The sequence below is a fragment of the Carassius gibelio genome, chromosome B2 (genome assembly GCF_023724105.1).
Source record: "Carassius gibelio isolate Cgi1373 ecotype wild population from Czech Republic chromosome B2, carGib1.2-hapl.c, whole genome shotgun sequence".
Taxonomy (NCBI): Eukaryota; Metazoa; Chordata; class Actinopteri; order Cypriniformes; family Cyprinidae; genus Carassius; species Carassius gibelio.
In genome coordinates, this window is record NC_068397.1 from 19958599 (window position 1) to 19981837 (window position 23239).

The 23239-nt window shown below is 37.1% G+C and overlaps 2 protein-coding genes across 2 annotated transcripts; both read right to left on the reverse strand.

Annotated features, from left to right (window-relative positions):
• Positions 1–45: 45 nt before the first annotated feature.
• tmub1 (transmembrane and ubiquitin-like domain containing 1) lies at positions 46–7053 on the reverse strand. The gene is made up of 3 exons (XM_052547931.1): positions 6921–7053; positions 2655–3223; positions 46–954 (listed from the first exon to the last, which is right to left on the reverse strand). The coding sequence occupies exons 2-3, from the start codon at positions 3176–3178 to the stop codon at positions 603–605; spliced, it is 876 nt and encodes a 291-aa protein (XP_052403891.1). The 5' UTR covers positions 3179–3223; positions 6921–7053; the 3' UTR covers positions 46–602.
• A 1144-nt stretch (positions 7054–8197) lies between these two features.
• Positions 8198–19869, reverse strand: fastk (Fas-activated serine/threonine kinase). The gene is made up of 10 exons (XM_052547900.1): positions 19218–19869; positions 16768–17593; positions 15546–16019; positions 15317–15465; positions 14943–15159; positions 13795–13954; positions 13606–13697; positions 12323–12992; positions 12099–12213; positions 8198–9830 (listed from the first exon to the last, which is right to left on the reverse strand). Exons 2-10 carry the CDS (start codon positions 17549–17551, stop codon positions 9744–9746), a joined length of 2748 nt encoding a protein of 915 aa, XP_052403860.1. The 5' UTR covers positions 17552–17593; positions 19218–19869; the 3' UTR covers positions 8198–9743.
• Between the last annotated feature and the right edge of the window lie 3370 nt (positions 19870–23239).

A 23239-nucleotide genomic window follows, 5' to 3' on the forward strand; every position in this document is an offset into this window, starting at 1 on the left:
TTATGATCAGTATTAAAATATTTAAAAAATGAAACCACTCACCAGTAAATAAAAGAATGATTTAATAGATTATATCTCCATTTCAAAAGCCTTATTGTACACAAATTATTTTCATTGTCCCAACACATGAGAGCAGTTCTAGCTGAACTGCTTTACTACAGCTTGAGTCTGGCATACAGCCAGGCAAGCCCGCTTGAATCTCAAACACCTTCAACTCACAAACCCTCTAACAGGCAAGCCCCAGTTTCACACTGGCAGCATGCACATGAAAACACAAATAAGAAAAAGAGGACAGGCACAATCAGCATCTCTATTTTTCTTTTTTAAAAATCAAATATATAGCATATTTCTATCTGTGACAAGCATTAACTTGGTGCAGATGAAAAATGGCAAAAGTATTGAACCCCCCCCCCCCCCCCCCCCAAAAAAAACAGACAACCTCAGAAATGTTTCTCTGAAATCACAGCCTTCAGCAAACCTGAAAAGTCCAGAATTCCCAGGAGACATTGCTACTGGCGCTGGTGAGTGAGCAAGTGCAAAGAATGTGTATCTGTATGTGCGCAAACATGTAAATTCTGAATATGAGTGGACAGAAACAGCCATCAACGGCGATACACCCCAAACGCAACAAAACTAAAGAAGATGGTGATGCCCACAAGTGAGGCGGTGGCAGGTGCAGTGAAGAACTGCCGGTACTGGATCTGGAAATACCAGAGCACAGACAACATAAGCACGAACAGAGGCACCATGAGGCTGCCCACATTCAGCGCCACATGCACCTGGTCAGCAGCCCGTGCCCCGGCAGGCATGGCCCGCGTGGCGTGCTGGGAAATGTGGCAGTGCAGAACACTGTTGTCGGCCAGGTTGAGGGAGGCCAGCGTCTGAGCGTCATCCTGAAGGAGCTGACCCTGGTAAATCAGACGTACCTGGTGCTCCTGTCCAGCAAAATAAGTCCTGAAAATGTAATCAAACACATAGATGTTTATATACACACACAAATTAAACACCTACACATGTTGCTTGACTTAAAGCTGCAATAATAGGTGATTGTCTTCAGAACAGTGTTTGTTATGCAGGTTGAAAGTCAATTCACATCTCGATAGCAATCAGTAAGTTAAGTGGTTTAAAGGTTTTTATCTGTATTTATATATTCTGTGGAAGGATTGGGACCAAGAAATGTTAGCATTTTCCAAGATCTCCTACTGCACATTTAATAATGTTAAAAGTTATTATATAACTATACCAAGAAACAGAAAAGGTTTTCCTTCAGAATATTAAAGTATAATAAAAATCAGTCAACGTTTCAAATCATAATTACTATGTCAAAATTTTTCCAATATGATTTGGCGTGTAGCTCCAGACAAAGGACAAAAAATAAATAAATACATCTTAAATATAGTGCAGAAATGTAGGCATATTTAATTTTGTCATCCCTAAATAATTCTGTGCTAATGCATTTGAAACTATTTTTATGCAACATTTTGGGGGAGTTAGGAACATCTGAAACATTTGTATAAAACCTGAAAGAAACAGCGTTTTTAAAAACTCAATGTTTACATTCCATTCAAAACAGAAGAAAACAGAAGTTATTGTGCAGTGATTTTCTTTGCAAATACAAGGTGTCTTCTCAATGAATCTTTCCAAAACTGAAAACTCTCCAATCTGACCTCTCACCTAGCGAAAGAGTGCATTAACCTACTGCAAACATCATGTGGACTCCCACACATTCAATGCCTCTTATATCCACTAGACATTGAAGAACCCTTCTGCCTGATTTTAATAGAAGGGTACTTGCTTGTAAGAATAGATAATTGTGTCTCATGAGGCTTAAGGAGGTCTCCCTTCGGTTCACTCTTCTGACTGAAAGCATAGTGCGACACACTGCATAGGATGAAGTGGTGGTGTTGGAACAAAAGGTCTCTGGCCGGTAACTGTGTGTGGGCTGCTGCTGCAGACATTTTCTTGGCTGAAGCTTTCTTATTGATTGACAAGAATATATAAGTTGCCTAGTGACAATTTATTCAGCAGGGAGCCAAGGATATAATCCATATGCAAAAACTGAATAAATAGCAAAGATGCCTTCTGAAGAGCATGAATGATCACTGTACAACTGCCATCTTGATATGAGCATGAAAACAGAAGACAAACAGAAGCAACGCAAGCACTATTCAGAATTTAATTGAGAATGCCTGTTAAAATCAAGCTGAAGTTTTGAATTTAAATTGAGGTAGCAAACAGGACACAGAACTGCAATTCTGAATTTAAGGACATAGAATTACAATAAACTAGAAAAGAAGAAATGTGCAATCTATAACTTTTTTTTCAGAAAAATAAAACATGAATTTATATGAAAAAAAATTTACTTGAAGAATTTTAAATAATTACAACATAATTAGAAACTAATAACATTTTCAAATAAATCTGAGTGAAATAATTAATTCCTTGGTGCAACTAATTGTTCACTTCTTAAATTTTGAATTGGCCAGCCCAGAAGTTGTTTTTGCTCATTTAAAATAAATACCTATAAAAATTACCATGTTTCCATCTGTCTGCTGTAATTTTTATGCTGCCTCGAGCATCTTAATCTTACATAAAAACCATTTGATTCCAAAAAAACCCCCCAATTGTTTTCTGATCAGGTTTTAGATGCTTACCGTTTAACGTAACCAATGGTGTCTTGAGGATTCACCTGCGCTGTCCTCTCCGTATCATTCAAGAACTTCAGCCTGAGCACCATGTTTCTTTGGGAGTCATTCGGTGCATCTTCGGCTGAAGGTTGTGTGGCACTTGGGGCGCTGGCTGGAGTTTGAGTCGAGGGACCCGCTGATTCTCGATGTCTCAACCCATCCCTCCCAATCCCTGCTCCTTCCAGGAGGCCTCCATCACCTCCTCCAGCCCTACTAGCATCCGGGGCCTGTCCCGCCGCTCCCGCTTCTGTTCCCGGCTCACTCTTATCGCTCTCGCTGTTCTCGCCAGGCGACGAGTCTGTGTTACCCGTGGGGAGCGGCTCCTGGCTGTCAGTCTCTGTGGAGGGGGAGGTCCCTGGGCTGGGTGAGAGGAGGTGTTCAGGGGGTTCAACAGTGTGAGTGGAGGCCCAGGCCAGAACCAGGATGAGCACCAGGAACACCACTCCAAAGAGCAGGGTGACCTCATCACCCACCCCCTCTATTAGAGCCATCCTGGTCTGCTGTGTCCTGGACTAAGGCAACTTCAGACTAGGCACCTACAGCAAATGTTCACAATTACTGATGACATTCCTGACAGTTAATTATTTCAATCAAATACAGGTTAAACAACAACAGAGTCATTCAGTGTCAAATCAACTAAATTTCTGAAACTTCCCCGGCTCAAATTTGTTGTTGGGCTGAAAATTTTTTTGAAGAAAGATAATCCAGTATAGTGATGAAAGCCAAAATATTAATTGTCATGTATGAACATTTTCCTGAGATTTAGAGCCAATTTACACAGGCTATAAATGGCTTCAGAAAGATGGCAGCATCATAATGTTACTTTTACACGGAGATCGGTAGGTCTATTAGTAAAATCTGTTGACTATCACATTATGTGCCAACGGTGACCATTCAAAAATGGGCAAAGACCATTTGCAGGCCTGTAACTCAAAAAGTAACTTAATTCCTTTATATAGATTTTGGGTCTTGAACTATCGGCATCTTAATTTTTAAGGCCTTATACGGTTTGGTTCCAGAGATAGTGGAATCTCAACATGGCACCTGGGGTAAAACGTTAAATTGTGCACATTTTCAGTGGTTAAAAACCAAATGTGGGTCAATTTAAAAAAAAAAAAAAAAAAAAAAAACGTCTCTCTCAAAATACTTCTCTTTTAAAGAGGAATTTCTGAAGAACAAATAGTGTTTAAACTAGAGACACACCTGATTTCCTTCTGTCAAAACAACTGCATTGAGCGTAACTGTCACAGTGCCATAAATAATATTTTTCCCAATTTTGCATGGCTATAACTCAAGCAGTATTAAAGAAACTTTTCTTGTGGAATATTATCCATTTTCAGTAGTAACATTCCCCCGGAAACTGGCTCTGAAAATTGCCATTTTGCCCCACTTTCAATCTGCTTTCATAAATGTGTGTATATATATGATAGCAGATTACTCCATAAATATAATATCCCTGACATTTAATCTTTCTGCTTTTATCACTAAACATGTTTATCTTTCTACAGAAAAAATATTATCAAAATCAAAAATTTAAGTTGGGAAACTCTGGTTAATTAACTGACATGGAATGACCCAATATTAATAATAATTTAAAAAAAAATTAAAGAGATTGCAGCAGCCAATATATATTAACAATATTCTTATTTAACCAGGTAATTGGTTAAATTAATTCAATAACTGCCTGCCAATTACACTTCAATATATGTTCACTTCAGAAATTTAGACAAATTAACTTTTTAAAAAGCTATTTTTTTTTAAAAACACATCATGCTAGGTGCTTAGGCTATTTTCATAGTGAAAACCACACTTACTGTTATTTAACATTATAACAAATTTAAATAGAAACCAAGTAAGATATTAAAAACACTTTGTCTCAAACGTTTGAACACTAAATGTGAATTAACCTGATTAAAAACTCAAGGGTACCATGCAGTATAAAACAATTTTCTAAGAGGAGAAGAAATATTACAATTCAACCATGTTTTGACTATATTAAAAATCCTAGATAATTTCAGGTTTTTCATATTTGTGAGAAAACTGATCATTTTAAAAAGACTACTGACATTGTCTGTTGCCTTGGGGGTTCATTTTGTTGTAAAATCTGTTAAGTTTAAGATACAAAGTTTGTATTTGGTAAATGTGGGGAGAATGATAAACAAGCTTCCTGTTTTCTAACAAAAATAACAATAAAAAAGTTGCAACTATGGTTTTTTTTTTTTCTTTAGTTCAAACCCTGGCCTTCTTTGAAGACTCAGTCACAGACTTTTAGCATCCAATACGAGCTTTAAAGTATAACCCAAATATTTGACATGAACCAAGATTTAGCCCATAACACTCAAATTGTTTGCAACAGACAATAGAAATATAGCGAAATATGCATAAGCTACAGTGGAAGCTCCTCAGCATAAGTTATTACTTTATGCCATGTCAAAAGTGATTTGTAATTTGTATCTCAAAGCAGTTATTATAAATATTCAAGTCAACAGGAAAAAACAAATCTCGTCAAGAGGAATCTTTAAAATTATTTTTTACCCTAATCAAGAAATGAGTTATTAATCAACCAATGATCACAGGTTTGCTGGAGCAATAGCAAGATCATCTTTGAGGCAAGACACCACAAGTGCATAGCACACAAATATCACCTAACATATATCATCATTCTTAACACCTCTTATATTTTTTCTGAACTCTTATGTTTTCTGAAATGTTATGCTCGTATGTCAATGATGCAGAATTAAAATTAATTAAAATGAACTAAATTACATTTATTTACAGAAATACGAACATTGGATAAAGCCAGGTCCTCTTTCATTTTGTTGATATCTTCTATTACTCCATAAATAAGAAAATACTTTCACGCTTCATCAGCAAGGGAAATAAAACATTCCCTGTGAATTAACCAGTATTATATCAGGCAAATGATAAATGAACAAACTCCTCTGCAAAAACCTTGGAATGGGAATAAAAAAAGGACATTTAGGAGTACATAAGCACTACTTAAATAGAGGTTTTATGCTCAGTGAATAAGAAAAAAAAGAAACAGTCTTGAAAGATCTCCAAGCGTAACATAAAAACTTAAATGTATATTTTGGAGGTTTTCTTTCTACCTCTCTTAGGCAGACATGCCACTGAAGCCAAATAACCCTAAATCTCTAAACTGACCAACACATGAAAAATCAATGATTTTGCCTGTAGTGTCTCACCTTAGAAAACTATGCCATAACCATCTGAATCATTTTAGGCCAATAAATTGGTCCATAAATTTGATGTTTTCCCACAACAAGACTACAAAAGCAGAAATAGTCTGTGTACAATGCTTTAAACTGTTAGAAGCATAAGCCGCAACCTTTGAACAGAGAAGCAGTGAAGTGGTCCCTCAGTTAACCAGATATTTCCTGTCTTTAACTCTGGACATCAGCACGTTTCAGGTCATATCTCATGCCGCCTGATGACAGCTGCTTTCATTAATCATGCAGTCCACTGCACAGCACATTTCTCAAGAGCTAAGAGGGTAGAATATGTTCCTCAGAATGCATTTCAAACCTCTATGGCTTTCTTTCATCAGTGAAACAAAATAAGAGATGTTAGGCATGACTTTTCACTTTCATAAAATCTTATTCCATACACTGAGATTGAAGAGAAGCTGTCATTCAATCAAACATCTCCTCTTCTGTTCCTCAGAAACAGTGTCACACGGGTTTGACACAACACGAGGGTGAGTACATGATGACTTACTTTTCATTAACGTTGGGTGTACTATCGCGTTAACATCTAACATCAAACCTTTTTAAAGCTTCATTTAAATACACAGGTGTGATCGTTCACATAATTACGCGTCTAATCATGAAACGTAAATGTAAAGGTAAGAACACGAACAGGAAACGAAAAAAAAACAACAGCCACGTAACCAGTAAAGTTACATGCACACAGAAAAAAAAAAGTTTATGGTAACGTTAACCTTTTTTTATTTTTATTTTTTATTTTTTACAAAAACAGCCAATTTTTATATTTTCTAAAGCCATGGGTGTTGGTCTAATAAACATCAGGTGTGTGTTTATTAGTGAACATCTGTCCATGACCGTAAAGGCACCGCTACAGTCACCAAACAGAGCAGCTAACGCGCCCAACACAGCTGGTTCCTTTAGCTACGCCTAGAATGAATGTGTCCTCGAACACTGAGTGGACTTACAACTTTGTAAAAGCCTCTGCGAAGCTCCGAAAACGACTTACCGTTGACATATCACATCGTTTGATGGTCCTTGGTTCGCATAGTTTAGCGTCTACGCTTCCTGATCACTGGCCGCCTAGAACGATGCCACAACGACAACTTCCGGCTAAAAAAACATACCTTCAAAATAAAGGTTTATTGGATTAAATCAAATCCTTCAAGACAACTATAATAATCTAGTCTAAAAAATCCCGATATTATTAATCACGGATAACTTTACTGTACATTATATATTATTAAAATCATAAATTTACGTAATTTGACATAACTAATTCTGAAAGAACTTAAAGGGATAGTTCACCATATGAAAAAGATCTAGTCTTTTTTTTTTATCTTCAGTGGAACATGAAAGATTTATCTCAATGGCCACCAAAAATGTTTTGTTACATTCTTTGAAAAATCTTTTCTTATGTTGCCCAGAAGACACATCACTCATATCTGGAACGACGTGAGGGTGAGTAAATGATGAGCGAAGTGTAAGTGTTCTTTAAGAAAATTCTAACACTTTACCTGTCAATGCAGCTGTGACAAAATAAACAGACACTCTTATATGAATGCAAGTATTTTGCAACTAGATCATCTGAAGATTAAGTTTTTACTGTCTGTCCTTCACACACAGATGCTGTGTTGGACAATAAATGACAAACTCAGAGCTGCCACTAGCAGCTGATAAGACTGTGTTAAACAGGCTGAATCCATTACGTTTGACAGGCCAGCTTGAAGCTCTTGACAAAATCCCTTTAAATTTAATAAATCCATTTTTAAGATTTAGATATTCAACTTTTGATGAGGATTTATCGAAAGATGAGACAAATTGTTAACAAACTACCACATTGTTAATTGAAATAATGCTGAAATAAAATGAATAATCATTAATATTAGACAAAAAAAATAATAAAAAACAACTAATATTTAATAAAATATCTTCCTTTGTCTTCTGCAGAAGTAAACCAAACAGATGTGGAACAACGTGAGGGTAACTGAAATGAATCTGGAACAAAATATTGATAATAAAAATATTTATTATAATACGAACAATTAATAATATAGAATAGAATGCAACTCGGTGGACAGCAAAATAGTTACCAAACTAAAATAAAAAGAAAACTGAAAGTATAAGCTAATAATAATAATAATTCAAAATGTTAATATATACTATAAAATTATTTAAATTTTACTAAAATAACACTACACATTGGCTTTAACTTGACATAAGTGTAGAATGTAATATTAGGATATTACAACTACCTTGAAAAAATTAATTGAAGACAAACAAAACTTTCTTCCATTTCATTTTTAATAATCTTTTTTTTTATATAGACATTTTAATACGTATATATAAAGAGACATTTCAATCCATTTCCCCACCTGCTACCCGACACAGACATTCACTCACACGGTCCACTTACATTCACTTCCCATAATAAATTATCTTTCCCTCTAAAGAAAGAGCAAAGCAAATGCACACCAAGAAAGTGGTATATGGTTGAATCACACAAAATACATCTTCCATATTAAGATCTGATATTGGGATCTTTATGCTTTTCGTATCAAGCTACTCAAAGCACATGAATGTAAGCAATGCCTTGATTTAACAAACCTTCTTGGCTTTATTTGAAATCAACTATGCAAAACTTATTTTGTACTTATTAAAATAAACTATGATAATACTTTAACATCACACTAGAGAGTTGCCTGTCACTGTGGCAAATATGATGATGACAAATCCAACTGGATTCCATGAATTAATTTCTTTTTAATGATGAAATTAACTGCAGCTACATTGACTTGTCTTTTCATAAAAGACTTTCATTAAGCTTTTTATTTAGAATTTGTCTGAATATTACAATGAGCATATATTCATACACTAAAGGCACAATCTAAAAATGCAACATTCTCCACATGGGAGAGATGAAAACATTATTTAATAACTATCCTGCAGTCAACTTTGTGCATTGCTTTTTCCCCTCACATGACACCAAAACGGTTAATCATTTTGAGAAAATAAAATACATAAACATAACCCATTCCTGCATATAATAATTATATAATATATAACTATCTATTCTGTAAATCCATACAGTTCACGTCATAAGACTTTTAATCAACATCCCCATTTATTTCTTACAATCTACGTCCATATTTATCCCCAAAACCTCAATTCTTTTAGGTTTAAAACCAAAGAGCAGCAGTGGTCGTTGCGGCAGCATCTGAAATACAAATAGCTGTGGCTCATCACCACAAGACCCCTGCAAACCTGTGTCCACATCCATGAAATATAGTCTACTATACTTGCCCCAAAAGTCAAACTTAGTTCCTGCTCCCAAATTTGCACCTAAACACACACACAAAAAATGGGGATGTGGGAACGCCATCAAAAGCTAAAATAAATTGCTGGGGAACTTATAATAACAAACTGCCTGCTCTTCTCACCTATACCGAAAAACACTCACTTTGTGCTGCTGATGTTTTGTGATGGTTATTGAGAATGAATGGAGGGAAGTAATGTTTGCTTGATGACGCTGAATAAGCAGTATCATCCAGGCACAGTTAGACTACATATATTATTTTGAACTTTGCCCAAAGAAGATCTCTGTGTAATTAAAGAATAACAACAACACCCACCCAGATTCCTTGTGTCAGCCAAAGTTTTGTCCTGAAATCAAGGACTGTTCACATCCTGTGTACAAACGCACTTACAGACGCTCACATACACACACAGACACATAAGTACACCATAGTCTTTCTGAAAACAACGAGACCTCTTGAAACTGTGGATGTCGCACATGCTCTCTGAAGCACACAAACACACTGCATTAATGTCGTCATAAAGGAACCTCCAGCAGCTTTTTGTGTAGGTACTGCTTAACTTCCTCTATCCCGTTCAGCTTCTCCAACTCCAAATAGGGCAACTGCAAGTAAAATACAAGAAAATTTATTTTTATAAATAGGGATTTCTTTCTTTTTTGGAAATTCCTTATTTTTGCCATAATCTAATGCTACCTTAAAGCGATAAAGATTTGACTATTAAGCAAGTTTGATCCAAAATAGTAAAAATGTATTGTTGTACAATATTATTTCAAATTAAAACAGAAATGTATTCCTTTGATCATAAAGCTGAATTTTCAGCATCATTACTACAGTCTTCAGTGTCACATGATCTTTCAGAAATCATTCTAATTAGCAGTAGATCGATATATTGCCAAGGCCGATATATCTCCCGATATTTGGCATTTTTCAAATATCGGCATCGGTCGTTATGTTTTTCTGCTTGGCTGATGTGTTTTATTTTGATGGTGCACCAGACTTTTATTTTGACGGCATTGAGAGAGGAAACACATGAGCACACAGTGCTCACACTCTCCCTCTTGTTCGCTGTCATTAACAATTCTGTCTAAAATGGATAGAAGCTTCTAATAATCAGATAGAACAGTTAAACAAAGGAATTAATGTATACAAAAAGTATTTTAACAATTGCTGTCCTATTGTCAGTAATAGAAAGGCAAACATTATAATACTTTCTCGTTTGCCGTCAGCATTAAGCAAATATGCATTTATATAATTTAAAACAATTCTTTGAATGACTAATGAACATTTAATTTCACAAACCTCGCAAACTCAGTTCAGTCCAGCTGTGAGATCTTGTGTGCATTTTTATCCGGTATGATCGTGTGTTTTCTGTGTGACAGTCGGTCTGTGCTTTAAACACGTGATTTCAAATTATGCTGCGCTTTATGCATTTGCCCACTGTCATATTCAGGATATTTTCACTGTGTGCTGTATGTAAAATGAGTGTTACCCTGACTTTATTTGAAAAATACATATCCCAATGCACATAAACTTCCCAGAATATGGAGTGCCCTGTTGATTACAATGTTTATTTCCTTTTTAATTATATTTTTATTTAATATTTTTTTATTTGTGAAAAATACTTTGTCATCTAATTAGGCCTGGGCGAAAAATCGATTAAATGAATTAATTCGAATTTTTTGTTACAAATGGAGTTTTTGTGTAATGGCGCATTTTTGGCTCCTCGGAGCTTCCATAGCGTTAGTTTCACATGGCAGTATGGCAAGCGACAACAACAACATCATAGCACACACGAAACAGCAAGCGACAACATGGCTACCGGTGAGAGTTGGAAGTTTGTTCCTAAGAAAGGAATAAAATCATCTGTTGTTTGGAACTGGTATGGGTTTGCTGACACAGACGTGGAGCAAGAGACCCCACGCTGCCTAAAGCCCATCGCAGTCAAAAGCAGCAGCACCAGCCGAATATGAAAATGGGGGTTACATTTGTCTTGCTATTGATTAGGGCTGCTCCGATCACGATCGGCCGATCGTTAATGCGCATCTCGTCAGTAAAGCCAGTTCTCTAATCAGCGGTAAATTCCCTCAGGTGCGGGATTTCACATCGAACAGCTGTTACTACAAGGAGCCATAACTGAGAAGATGCGCAAATCCACGTTCATTTTCAGCGTTTATTTGCGCATCTTCTCAGTTAACAAACGGCTCTGTGTAGTAACATCTGCTCGATGTGAAATCACGCACCTGATGGAATTTACCGCTGATTATAGGACCGGCTTTACTGACGAGATGTGTATTAACGATCAGCCGATCGTGATCGGAGCAGCCCTACTTTTGATTAAATAAAAGCTAAATTTGCTTTAAGTTGTCTGCTGTTTGTACTTATTGCTTTCCTTAAGTAGGGGGGAAAATCTGAAAAAAATCAGAAATCGAATTAAAAAAAATAAAATCTGAGATTTTATTTTTAGGCCATATCGCCCAGCCCTACATCTAATGTATGTATATTTTACACATTTTTTTTAAATAATATTGTCCATTGTCAAATGATTGCAAATTTCTTAAATATTAATTAAAAAAAAAAAATCTATCAGCTTTATAAGAATAAAATATTGTTATATTATCCCCATGCAAGCATATTTGTTTTTTTAGAAGAACTAAAAATTATAGATTTAATATGTATTTTAATGTGTACATATACATTGACTTAAACTACTGATTTAAGTATAGTGTTTTTTATTTTATTTTTTAAAGAAGATAGCTGCAATCATATTAGGTTTGAATGTACTATTGAATGCAATATAAAACATTATATTCTGCTATTAAAATTAAGTCAGATACAAAATATTGGTGGGTCCCTTTTTGTTCAGTGTTCACCTGTAGTATGATGTAGCCCAGTAACTGCAGGTGACGGTCTCTCATCGCCCTGGATCCGACCAGCACATCAGAATTATGACAGTAATGCCATTTATCATTTACAGACATAATAACCCTGCATGTGAGGAAGAAAAGAAATAAAGAATGGGTTTAAGATAATGAGAAAGACATTGAAGCCAAGATGGCATAGATATAGTTGACTGAATAATTAAGGAAGGACTAACCTCTTCACCTGCTCTCCTGGGGTCCGGTCAGCTTCAGGGTGGTCTGGGTTGTGAAGCTGCAGTGGAGAAGCGGCCACAACATCACTCTCACCCCTCTCTGGGTACGATACACCTTCGTAAAATGGAGCGATCTCACAATCCGGCCCCGGGTTTGCTCCTGTTGCAGCACCTCCCTCGTCCTCCAGGATTTTTCCAATGGAGAACTGGAACAGGGAGTCTTGCGGTGCAACTGTGCCTGGAACAGAGGGTCCTGTCTGGGTCAGGCAGTCTGAGGGGCTACTGAGCGTGGAGCTGTCCTGGCTCTCCAGAGAGTGCTCCTTGGCTAGAGTCGAGTAATAATCTGAAGTGGTGTAATATGGGTTGTAGTCCAGAAGGACCGTTCCGTTAGGACCGACGCTCTGAGATCCTCCTCCTGCTGCTGCTGCTGCTGGGGGACGCATGGGAGCAGACAGGAAGGCAGACTCCTCTGCTGCTTGTTTGTCGACCCCTTCCTCCAGTGACGGGACAAAAGGAGAGAACTTCTGGAAGTCAGTAGTAAGGGCTGCGACAGAGCTGGAGATCCCCTCTGGAGATTTGAGGTTCAGGACTACACACGCGGTTGATCCTGCTGCTGCTGTGCCTGTTCTGATGGGGAGGACACGGCCCGTGCTGTCCACCCACAGCAGGAAATCTGAGTCAAAAATTGCACATGAATTTCATAGTAATACTAAAATGAATATTAGTGTAAAATTGTATGAAAGTTGTTTTAAATTGTAATAATATTTCATATTACTGTACTTTGTAAGCGTACATTTACTATTTATTCCTGAGCAAATAAGTGCAGATGGAGCATAAGACACTTAAGTATAATTACATTTTTTTAATCAATAGTTTGTCAACAAAGTCAACAAATATGTAGATATATAACATAAATAAAGCTACATAACTACTACCATAAGAGAAAACTACACATTAATTCCTAATAGCACCAAACAATTCTAATTCTACACAACAAAAATGGATAATACTTAAATTCATGCATACACCCACATCATTTCTTAAATTATCAGCATCAGCCATAAAATTTTTCTGTATGGTTGTAAGGTGTCGGAAGTGAGATTCTGATTTATTTTGAGGGCTTTATTTTACTTTGGGACTTTTTAGAAAACTTCAAAAAATAAATATAAACATCATGGGATGTTATTCAACCAGCTTTAAATTAAATATAGCAATACCATATAGACCTATATTGGCTATACCAGTTGACTTCTACAAAAATACATGGATTACAAGAATAAAATGACCTGTGTAATATCCTGGTGCGAGAACTTCATCTTGTTTGTAGCCGTGCTCACCAACAAGCTGTCGGAGTGCCTCTGCAACCAGACCTTTATAACTGCAACACAAACACTCTGAGCTCACGGCTCCTGGACAAATTGATGCAACCTCTCTTTTGGATTTCAGGATACTGGCAGACTTCTAAAGTCACTAACCTGTATTTGCGGTTCACCTCATCTGCAGTTAAAGCGTGGTCGAACATGAGCACTTTGTGTGTATCCTGAAGGCGAGGTCCAGTGTAGTCCCTGTATTCCAGCTCGACGGCTGCATCCAGTAGTGAAAGATAGCGTCGTACAATCAGAGCATATGGGCTGTCTACAAACAAAAGATAGAGGAAAAAATGACAGTAAACTCTTTTACATCGTTACAACAACAAAAAAATCTAATAAATGCTGTTAAAGAATTGTGGGGAAAAAAAATTATGATTTCCACAAAATAAGCAGCAAAACTGTTTTCAACACTGATAATTTTTTTTTCCTTATGCACCAAATTATTGTATTATAAATGATTTCAGAAGGATCATGTGACACTGAAGACTAGAGTAATGGCTGCTAAAAATTCAGCTCGCATCACAGGAATAAATTACATTTTTTTAAACAGAAAACTGTTATTTTGAATCACAATAATTTTATATTATATTTTATACATTTTTTTACTGAATTTTTTTAATAAAACCATCCTTAGTATGCATGAGAGACATCTTAAAACAACATATATAAAAAAAATAATAATAAAAAATTTAATAAAAAAACAACATGCAAACCCCAAACTCAAACTTTTGATATTCCGTTGTAAGAAGCTTCTAGAATTATTTTAATGAAACAAAACCAGAATTCTTTGTTCTGTAAGGTGAAAAAAATTAAGTATTTATACATATCATTTTGATTTAATAATATGAAACATGACCTAGACATGCCTTCATCCTTTTTGGAATTCAGTTTAATTTTTTATGCGAGTAGTGTATTAAAAGACAGTACCTTTATATTATGGTAAGCACAGTATAAATAAATACTGTTAAAGAATTGCAATGAATGTTATGTAAAGAAATAAGGTCACCAGCAGAGGTCACTATTGCTATGTGTCACCTATAATGTGTTTGCAAGAGTGTGTACTGGTCTAATCCAGTTTTAGTGTTTACTTTTATGTGACCAGGATATTATAAATAAGTTTCATTAAACATTAAAAAACCATCTGAACAAATAATGATATTTAAAGGCTGACTATTTTATCTTTTCCACAGACAAGCACTAGTCTTCTTAGCACTCCACAGACAAGCATTCAGTAAAGACCAACTCCAACTCACTGGTGACATTACTGATGAACGCTGGGGAGAAGACACGGTGAAGAACGAGCCCAGGGAAATGGCCCAGCTGAAATAAAGACATGAGGATGTTTACGGTGGCCAGCGGAGAACTCGGAGCCTTTAGTTCAAGCACCATCTCCAGCTTAGAGAAAAACTGAGCTTCATTAGCCGGCCGATAACTCATACGACTAAACGGGAAAACAAGCTTCTGGATCACCTACACAGAGAAAATGTTAAAAGGGGAAAGGTTAAATACAATACATTGCTCATATGGTTTCATCAGCATTGTATAATATGGAAAATGTTTTTATTTTACTCATGTTCTTTCCTATAGAAACAACTCTTTAATAACAAAACTGGACAAGTTCTCTAACCTTGCTGTCCAGGTATTCACCCTTCTTGACCAAGAAGTCAGCGATGGTGTCTAGCAAGCGTGTTTCTCTGAGCCGATGGCGAGCGATGTATTTGGCGATGAGGGCCATGGTGTAAGGCGTAATGCTATCAACCTTTTTAGGCAACTCCTCTAAAAGATAAAAGATTGTCATCCCCCATTCAGTTTTTGTGTATGTTTAAGAGCTGCATGATTTTAACTTGTTAACTCACCTGCAAGGCTGCTCACAAACTTCTCCTGCCTGTTCTGGTAGAAGAGGTGAGAGCTGAAGATAAGCTCGAGGCTCTTGTTGCTAGCCTCCCTGGCGCAAGCTGACAGCATCTCATCCAGCAGAGCCATCTCATGGTCCCGGACGCTGCTAACACTGGCCAGTGTGTGCTTCACCAGCCGCAGGATCTTCCGGTTCACCACCAGCTGCTCGGGAGAGACTCCCTCTGCCGCCCGCAGCGCTCTCCATTTAGTGCGGTAGTAGGAGAGCAGGAGGAAGAGCGTCTGGGGATGGCGCTCCCGCTCAATGTTCTTCTCTAGCCCGGTGAGACATGATTCAATCAAGGGATGCTGGCTGGACGGATGAAGCTTCATGCTGCTGCTGAAAACCATGGAGATGTCCTTTTGATTAAACTGGGACAGGCGAGCCTGGGACTCTTCCTCCAGAACCTTTACGATCTGAGAGTCACTGGGCAGCCCTGAGTGAGATGGAGAACACAAAGGATCAATACAAAAATACATGTTTTTATATTAAATATTGGCAAGAAACTATAGACTGTAACTGGGTCTTTGACATGGCATGAACCTAAAAATATTTCAAACAACAAGAATTTTAATATCAAAACATATTTATTTATATATTTATTATTATTTTGGCACCCTTTTGCTTCAATAACAGCATAAGAGCTACTATGAAAAGTACTATGTACTTTTTTGCCCCTTGTATATTATGTGCAGGTAATGATTATCATTATTAATAAATATTGTAAATAAATATTTAGCAATTATTTGTTTTTACAATTTTTAACTATAATAAATATTTTTGAACTGTGTTTTACAAACATTTTTTTTTTAAACATTTTCTTGATATTTGGACATCCTTTTACTTTAATAACTACATAAATGCAAGCTGCTACAGAAAACATATTGTTTCCTCTGAGAACTGTCACTTTTGGCACATTTTCTCCATTAAATATTCCTGGGAAAAAGAAAAAGAAAAACGATATATGTATTTTGTGTTTTTTTTTTTCATTTCAATTAACCCTGTTAAATGGAAGTAAGGAAACACAACCTTTTGAAAGGGTCATCATGTTTAATGTCAATGTCATATGCTTAATTACTTACTAATATAAAAATAGTGCAAAATGTAATATTTAAAAATGCCTGTCCATGTTATCTAACTACACTGCGTTCACTTTAGCTTCTGAACTAAAAGTGACGACTCACCAAGAGCAGCTACAGCATAAAGGCAGTTAACAATGCTGAAGTTGTCAAACTTGGCACAGTCACTGACAATGGCATCACAGAGCGTCTGAAAATCCTGATTGTCCAGAATCTGTCGTATGGCGTTCTCCCCCGAACCTCCAGCAGAGGATGCAGGTGAGGCCCCGTCACCCGCTCCCCCACCGCCGCCTGATCCGCTCCCACCCGCCTGACCTCCCGCCTGCTGCAGCACCAGCAGCTGACCGATCTTCTGTAGGGCAATAGGGTAATGATTGTGCGAGATCTTCCCTGGATTCTGGGTGACCCAGCGCAGAACTTCATCCACGGTGCGCGAGCGATCGATCAGCCGCTTCATGGTGAAGAAGGTGTCGTAGCTCATCTTCTCGTGGATGAAGTTCCAGGTCTTCTTCTTGCCATGGTGCAAATGCGCGTGAGGCTGGTAGTGTGGAGGGGGGAGGTGGGTGACTTGAGGGTGTGTGTGGTAGTGCTGGTGGGTCTGGTAGTGGGGCCGGTGGGCGTCTAGACGGGTTTGATAAACAGGTGGGTAGCTCTGAGGCTGATGGACATGAGGGTGATGAGGCGGGAGCTGATGATGGTGGTTCTCCAGCATGGGCGGCCCTCCTCCCATCAGGCCGATGCGGCGTCCTGGCTTACCCCCACCACCACTGTACATACGTGTGGTGTACATACTAGTGAGGGCACCTAAACTCAGTAGGAGAGAATGCTGGTGGGGCGAGGAGACTCTCCTGCAGGTTAAGAGGCCAAAGCATACAGACAGCCCCAGCATGTTATATAGGGTGGTCCAGCAGTGAAGTTCAAAAGAACACTCCTATAAACATAAAGCACATATTTTACTGAGTATATTTCACAGTGAAGTTTTTTAAGTCTCTATCCAGCAGCTTTTAGTGCTGAACCACAATGAGATATAACATTATGGTCCAGTGCTTAAAGAAACTAATCTCCACACTAATGAATCAGACAGGAGGTGCTCCAGAAATAGACAGTAACTTGAGAATTGTCAGGCTGATGTGCCCTTTCCATCAGAGGCTGAGCGGAGGAGAGGATGTGCCGTCCTCATATCTGAACCAGACCTCATTCATGAATTAGGATGGTTGTCATAACACAATAAAACGATACTGATTCTAAGGTTGATCCAGATAAAAAAAAACGTTAAAAACAGCTATCCAGATGAGAATGTAGACTAAAGTTTGAGGTCAGAAAGATTTTTTAAAGAAATTAGTACTTTTATTCAAAAAGGATGCATTAAACATAGTTAAAAATATATCTCTAAAACATGCTGCCCCTTTGAACTTTGTTAATTGAAGAATCCTGAAAAATGTAGCATGGTTTCCACAAAAAGCAGTACAACTGCTTATCCAAATATAGTATATCGCATTATGACTCTACACAGAGACTAGCATTAGAAGTGCATCTGCTGTCAGTGACTCGTGTTGGTGGGTCAATGGTTGGACTAGTCACTATGGAATCACTGATCTTATGACCACAGCATCAGTTAGCCAATCAAGAGGTGGTCTCTGAGAACATCAACAAACATCAAAGATTATTTAAATGCTGTTTCCACAACATTTGCCCCTTCAATTAAAATTCTGTCATCATTTACTCAACCTCATGTTGTTTCAAACTCAAAAACACAAAAAGAGATGTTAACAGCATTTTGTCCAAGGTGCTCTTTTCCATACAAGGAGCTCGAAGGTGGTTAGTTTAGTGATTTATATAGCATACGTTACAATGGTCAAGTAAGATTTTTAACTTTGCAACCTTAACTTTACCGTGTTCCTCGAAGAATGTCTTCAGACTTGGAATATAGTCATATAAATAACTTTAATGATGCTTTTATCCCCCAAAATTGTATCTTTCCACAAAAATATTAAGCACTGCAAATATTGATATATGAACATTGATATATGAAGAAATATTTCCTGAGCATCAAATCATCATATCAAAATGATTTCTGAAGGATCACGTGACACTAAAACCGGAGTATTAATTCAATTGAATGTTGCTCTTTTCCATACAATGACCTTAATGCTGACCTCACGGCTGTCAAGAATGATTTTCATTGATGACAACGATTTTTGAGCTCACAAAAAAAAAAGAAAAAAAAAAAGCTTTTGCAAATGTTCAGACTTGGAATACAGTCAAACAAACTACTTCTTGTTTTTGTCCTCATTCGTTAAACTCTGTCATTCTGGTTTGGATGACATGAGGTGGGTGAGTAAATGATGAAGGATATTTAATTAATGTTTCTTTAACTCAAACGTCTAACAGTATTTTTAACACTTGTTAATAGTTTCATTGTACCTGTACAGTGACAGTAAAAAGCTTGAATTGTCTTAATAAATGCACCACTATAAAACAGACTAGGTCTCAAATGTTTCCCTTACAACACTGCTATGGTCCTGTCGTGATAATGTCTTGTAAAGCAGGCTTACATGTTTCTCTCAGAGGCTGGCGCAGGGATGGATGAGCAGGGTCAGGAGGATGAGTTCAAAGGCGGGAGTTGGTGACATTGGCTCTCGATTCAGATCATCCAAAGGTTAACTGTGCTGCACAGCCATGTGGATTTACAAACTGATATTAAATAAAGGCTTAAACGGGACTGACATGTTGTAAAAGCAGGATTTGTGGAGCATCTGCTGAGGCCCCGGAAGAGGAGCAGAGCTGCGCACTGCTAACAAACTGCTACACCGACGAGGATTTCACACGATCTGCAGTTTAATACTGATGTTCATCTGCTTCGCGTAACGAAACCGAGACAGTTTTATTAAAATATGGCTAATATAGTGCGTGAATTTGGTGCGATCCGGTAGGACATGGCTTGATCAAAATGCGCGACTCTTTTTCAGCAGCTAAAGTCAGTGATTTTATCAGTGTATGTGAAGGTAAAGCTTCCTGAGCGGAACTGTTTGTCTATGTGATCTCGACACAGATCCACACACGAGACTCGTGTCCCGTCGGCGCGGAGGACTCGTCTTTCAGGCCTGTAACCGGGGAGCACAGCCTTCCGTTACACTCCCCTTGCACTCTGCCAGTGGTCATCCGCCGCCCCGGTGATCGCCATGTTCCCGGAAGTCAACAGAGGCTGGCCGGAAACACGTGCTTGTCAGGCGGTGAGAATTTTTTTCCCTCTGTCATAATATTAGTCTTTCTAATTTAAGTGAAAATAAAAAATAACAAAATATTGTTTAATTATTGAATTCATTGTACAATACAACTTATTCACTACTCTCTCTTTCCCAACATCTTAACTGAGATGTACAATGTATAAAAAAACATACATACATTATTTTCATATTTTATCACACAATTAATGTTGATAGCTATTTCTATCTATCTATCTATCTATCTATCTATCTATCTATCTATCTATCTATCTATCTATCTATCTATCTATCTATCTATCTATCTATCTATCTATCTATCTATCTATCATCTGTGTGTCTGAGTCTGATTGGGGTTAATCTGATTAGTGGATTGTGTTTTTAAAGTAATTTATAAGAACTGCAAGAATCTAAATATAACTTTTTTTTGTCAGATGACATTATTCACTGCTAATATGCGTGTTTTCTTTTAGTATTTCACTATTGATTTTGTTCAGATAATCAGGAGCAAAGATCACGTTTCTTCACATTTGTTATTTCCACACATTGTGTCACACTTTTTCATATTGATTCAGAATATGATACCTTTCTCTATTCTCTAAAGTTGGCCATTCTCAAAGTAATACAAGACTGCAAACTGTATTAACATTTAAGCAGGGGACCTTTATTGGTTTTATTGTAAGTGCGTGCATCTTTAATTAAACATCCCTCACACGGCTCTGGGAGGTGAATAAAGGTCCCCTGTAGCAAATCAATGAGTTTTTGTGAGATAAATATCCATATTTCAAATGTAATAAACACTTTTTCTCTAACTTCTGCAGACTGTAGTACCCAGGGAGATGTGCACGCTCCTCTGTGAAATGTGGGAGCAAAGGAAACAAAGTTTCCTCACTTTAGCAAAGGAAAATCAGTCTCCTCTTGGCTTATTTCAAAACCCTCCAACGTTTTTCTTTACAAATCCTCAAACTATGACATTCGTCTGCACGTCTTCCGGTTCGCCACAGTCAGCAGAAGTGAGAATTTTTTTTTTATTACATTTGAAATCTAGATATATTTCTTCAAAAATGCATTGATTCACTACAGGGGGCCTTTATTTACCCCCGGAGCCATGTGAGGGATCTTTTATTACAGATACTTGCACTTTATTTCACATCTTCTGAACTGTTGACAACAAACACCCACTTACCTCCAATGAAAGGCCTGGAAGAGCAAATACAATTTTTTATATAACTCTAATTGGATTATTCTGAAAGAAGAAAGTCAGACACACCTAGGATGCTTGAAGAGTGAGTAGAAGATAGACAAATTTTCATTCTCGGGTGAACTAACCCTCTAATATTATTGATGAGGTGTTATGTTGTGAGGGGCCTACCCCCTTGGTTGTGTGAATGGTGCTTCACCCCTTATGGTTTTACACACTGTAAATTCTTTTGTTTTATTTTTTACTTTTTAACAAACTTCTTGACTGTACTAATTAATTTCAGCAGTCCTTCAGATTGAATAATTTTTTTATATTCCATGTAACTTATCAGTTAATATGAGGTCATGAAAACAAGGTATGCCCAGTGCTAACAGTTTGAACAATGTTGCTTAAAGAAGCTATAAATTAAGTTTAATTTGACATTGTCATGTATTGCTAGCTTTGACCTTCAAGTCCCTTAATGTAATTTGTGTTATCTACATAAATTAAACCATTAAGTATAACGTTGCAGGACGTATAATTAGACCTATAAAAATCAAATTAAAACAGCAAAACATCTTTTCAAGATTTAAAAAAAAAACGTTAAGAACAATTTTACAATATGTTTTCTATTAATAATATTTAGACATGTTTAAAACGTTTTAAAGAACTTTTCAGTTGACATTAACACTTAGGACACACTACTGTAATATTTCCATATTTCTCTCAGAATTACCTGATGACGGTGAAACATACTGAGAAAGTTGGTAAAACAGTAATTTCCTCTAATTAATATAGAATATGGTGTATAATATAATTTATAGTTTTCAAGTGACGTCACACCCTTATAGGTATTCCCAATGGCAGTGGAAATGCAAACTGAGCTGAGTCGTGACATGCTGTACTGAGTCGTACAAAGCAGTGTAAAGCGCCATATGAAGCGGGACAAATACCTCTAGTGTTCCAGGCCAGGGTGACCTCATAGCAATCACAGAGCATCCTCATGACAAAAAGAATACAACCAACAGTTTATATAGAACCCCCCCACCCCCCACCCCCAGTTCCTGGAAAGCTAATTTGGTTTTTTGATTACTTCAGCTTGTTTTTCAACTCAACTCAACTCATTATTGCAACACACCAACTTTGGTTTCCAGTGTTGGGAGCATTTAGTACTCAAAAGCATATAAATGTTAAACCTGCAAGAAAGAAAGAAATGTTGATTATGATTAATTTAACATAAATCTAATCTAAAATAATAATAATAATAATTCACAATCCCTCGTTGATCATTTTTCTTATACATGATCATCAATCCTTCATTCATCAAATTAATCTGACAAGCATACATCATTCAATTATAGGTTTTTGCAAAGAATAAATTAGCAGTCACTGGTAACACAAATTTAAGCAATGGTGAAAAAAAAACATTACCAAATAAAGTGTAAAAGAAATTCTAAATTCTAAATTTAAAAAACCTACCTGAATCTTGATCTCAATCTTGTCAGGCGTGGGATACCACTAAATCTGAATGGGTAACACAATAATACAGTGGGCAACAACCGGAAACGAAGCTGCTTGTTTCTCATCATGAGCTGACTGGAGATCTCCACATCATCCTGGATCCATAGAAAAAAGACATCACTATCTCACCCCCCTTGGGGTGACGGCATTTGTGATTTCAAATATTTGGAATTTAATTTTTATTGAATTTAGAGTATTGCCAATTTGTGAATTGTCAGTCAGTTGAACTTTTTACCAATCCTGCCACAATTTTGGATGGCTGGATGCTCTCTTAGTCTTTAGGAAAGTTTCATGTGAAAGTTTCACCTTTTCCTGCACTGAATCAGTCGGTCTCCATGCTGACTTCTCAGAAGTGTCCACTTCTTCTTTCAGAAGGGGAGCTGAAGGCCCATCAGCGACTTTCTTTTCTCTCTGCAGCAGAGTTTCTGCTTCTTTCCCCACTCCAGTCTATTCGCTTCCACTCTGGCTGTTCTAGAAGCTGCTGGTCACAGGTGAAATCTGAAAACATGAAGAACCACATGAATCAAATTGATTCTTTGTAAATTCTGTCCACAGTTGTGTCTGAGTAATTAGCTCTTTATTTAATTTCCACTTTTTAACCTTCTCTTTCAGTGGTCTCTAATTTCAAAAGTCTCATCTGGTTGACAACAGC

Excerpts from the sequence above, each read along its gene's own strand:
- tmub1 (XM_052547931.1), bottom strand. The coding sequence starts at position 3,178 with ATGGCTCTAATAGAGGGGGTGGGTGATGAGGTCACCCTGCTCTTTGGA. Across the intron at positions 955-2,654 it reads ACCATTGGTTACGTTAAACG|GACTTATTTTGCTGGACAGG; the intron begins GTAAGCATCTAA and ends TTACATTTTCAG.
- fastk (XM_052547900.1), bottom strand. The coding sequence starts at position 17,551 with ATGCTGGGGCTGTCTGTATGCTTTGGCCTCTTAACCTGCAGGAGAGTC. Across the intron at positions 12,993-13,605 it reads CGCACCAGGATATTACACAG|ATTTCCTGCTGTGGGTGGAC; the intron begins GTCATTTTATTC and ends TTTTTGACTCAG. Across the intron at positions 9,831-12,098 it reads TGGGCTACATCATACTACAG|TTGCCCTATTTGGAGTTGGA; the intron begins GTGAACACTGAA and ends TTTTACTTGCAG.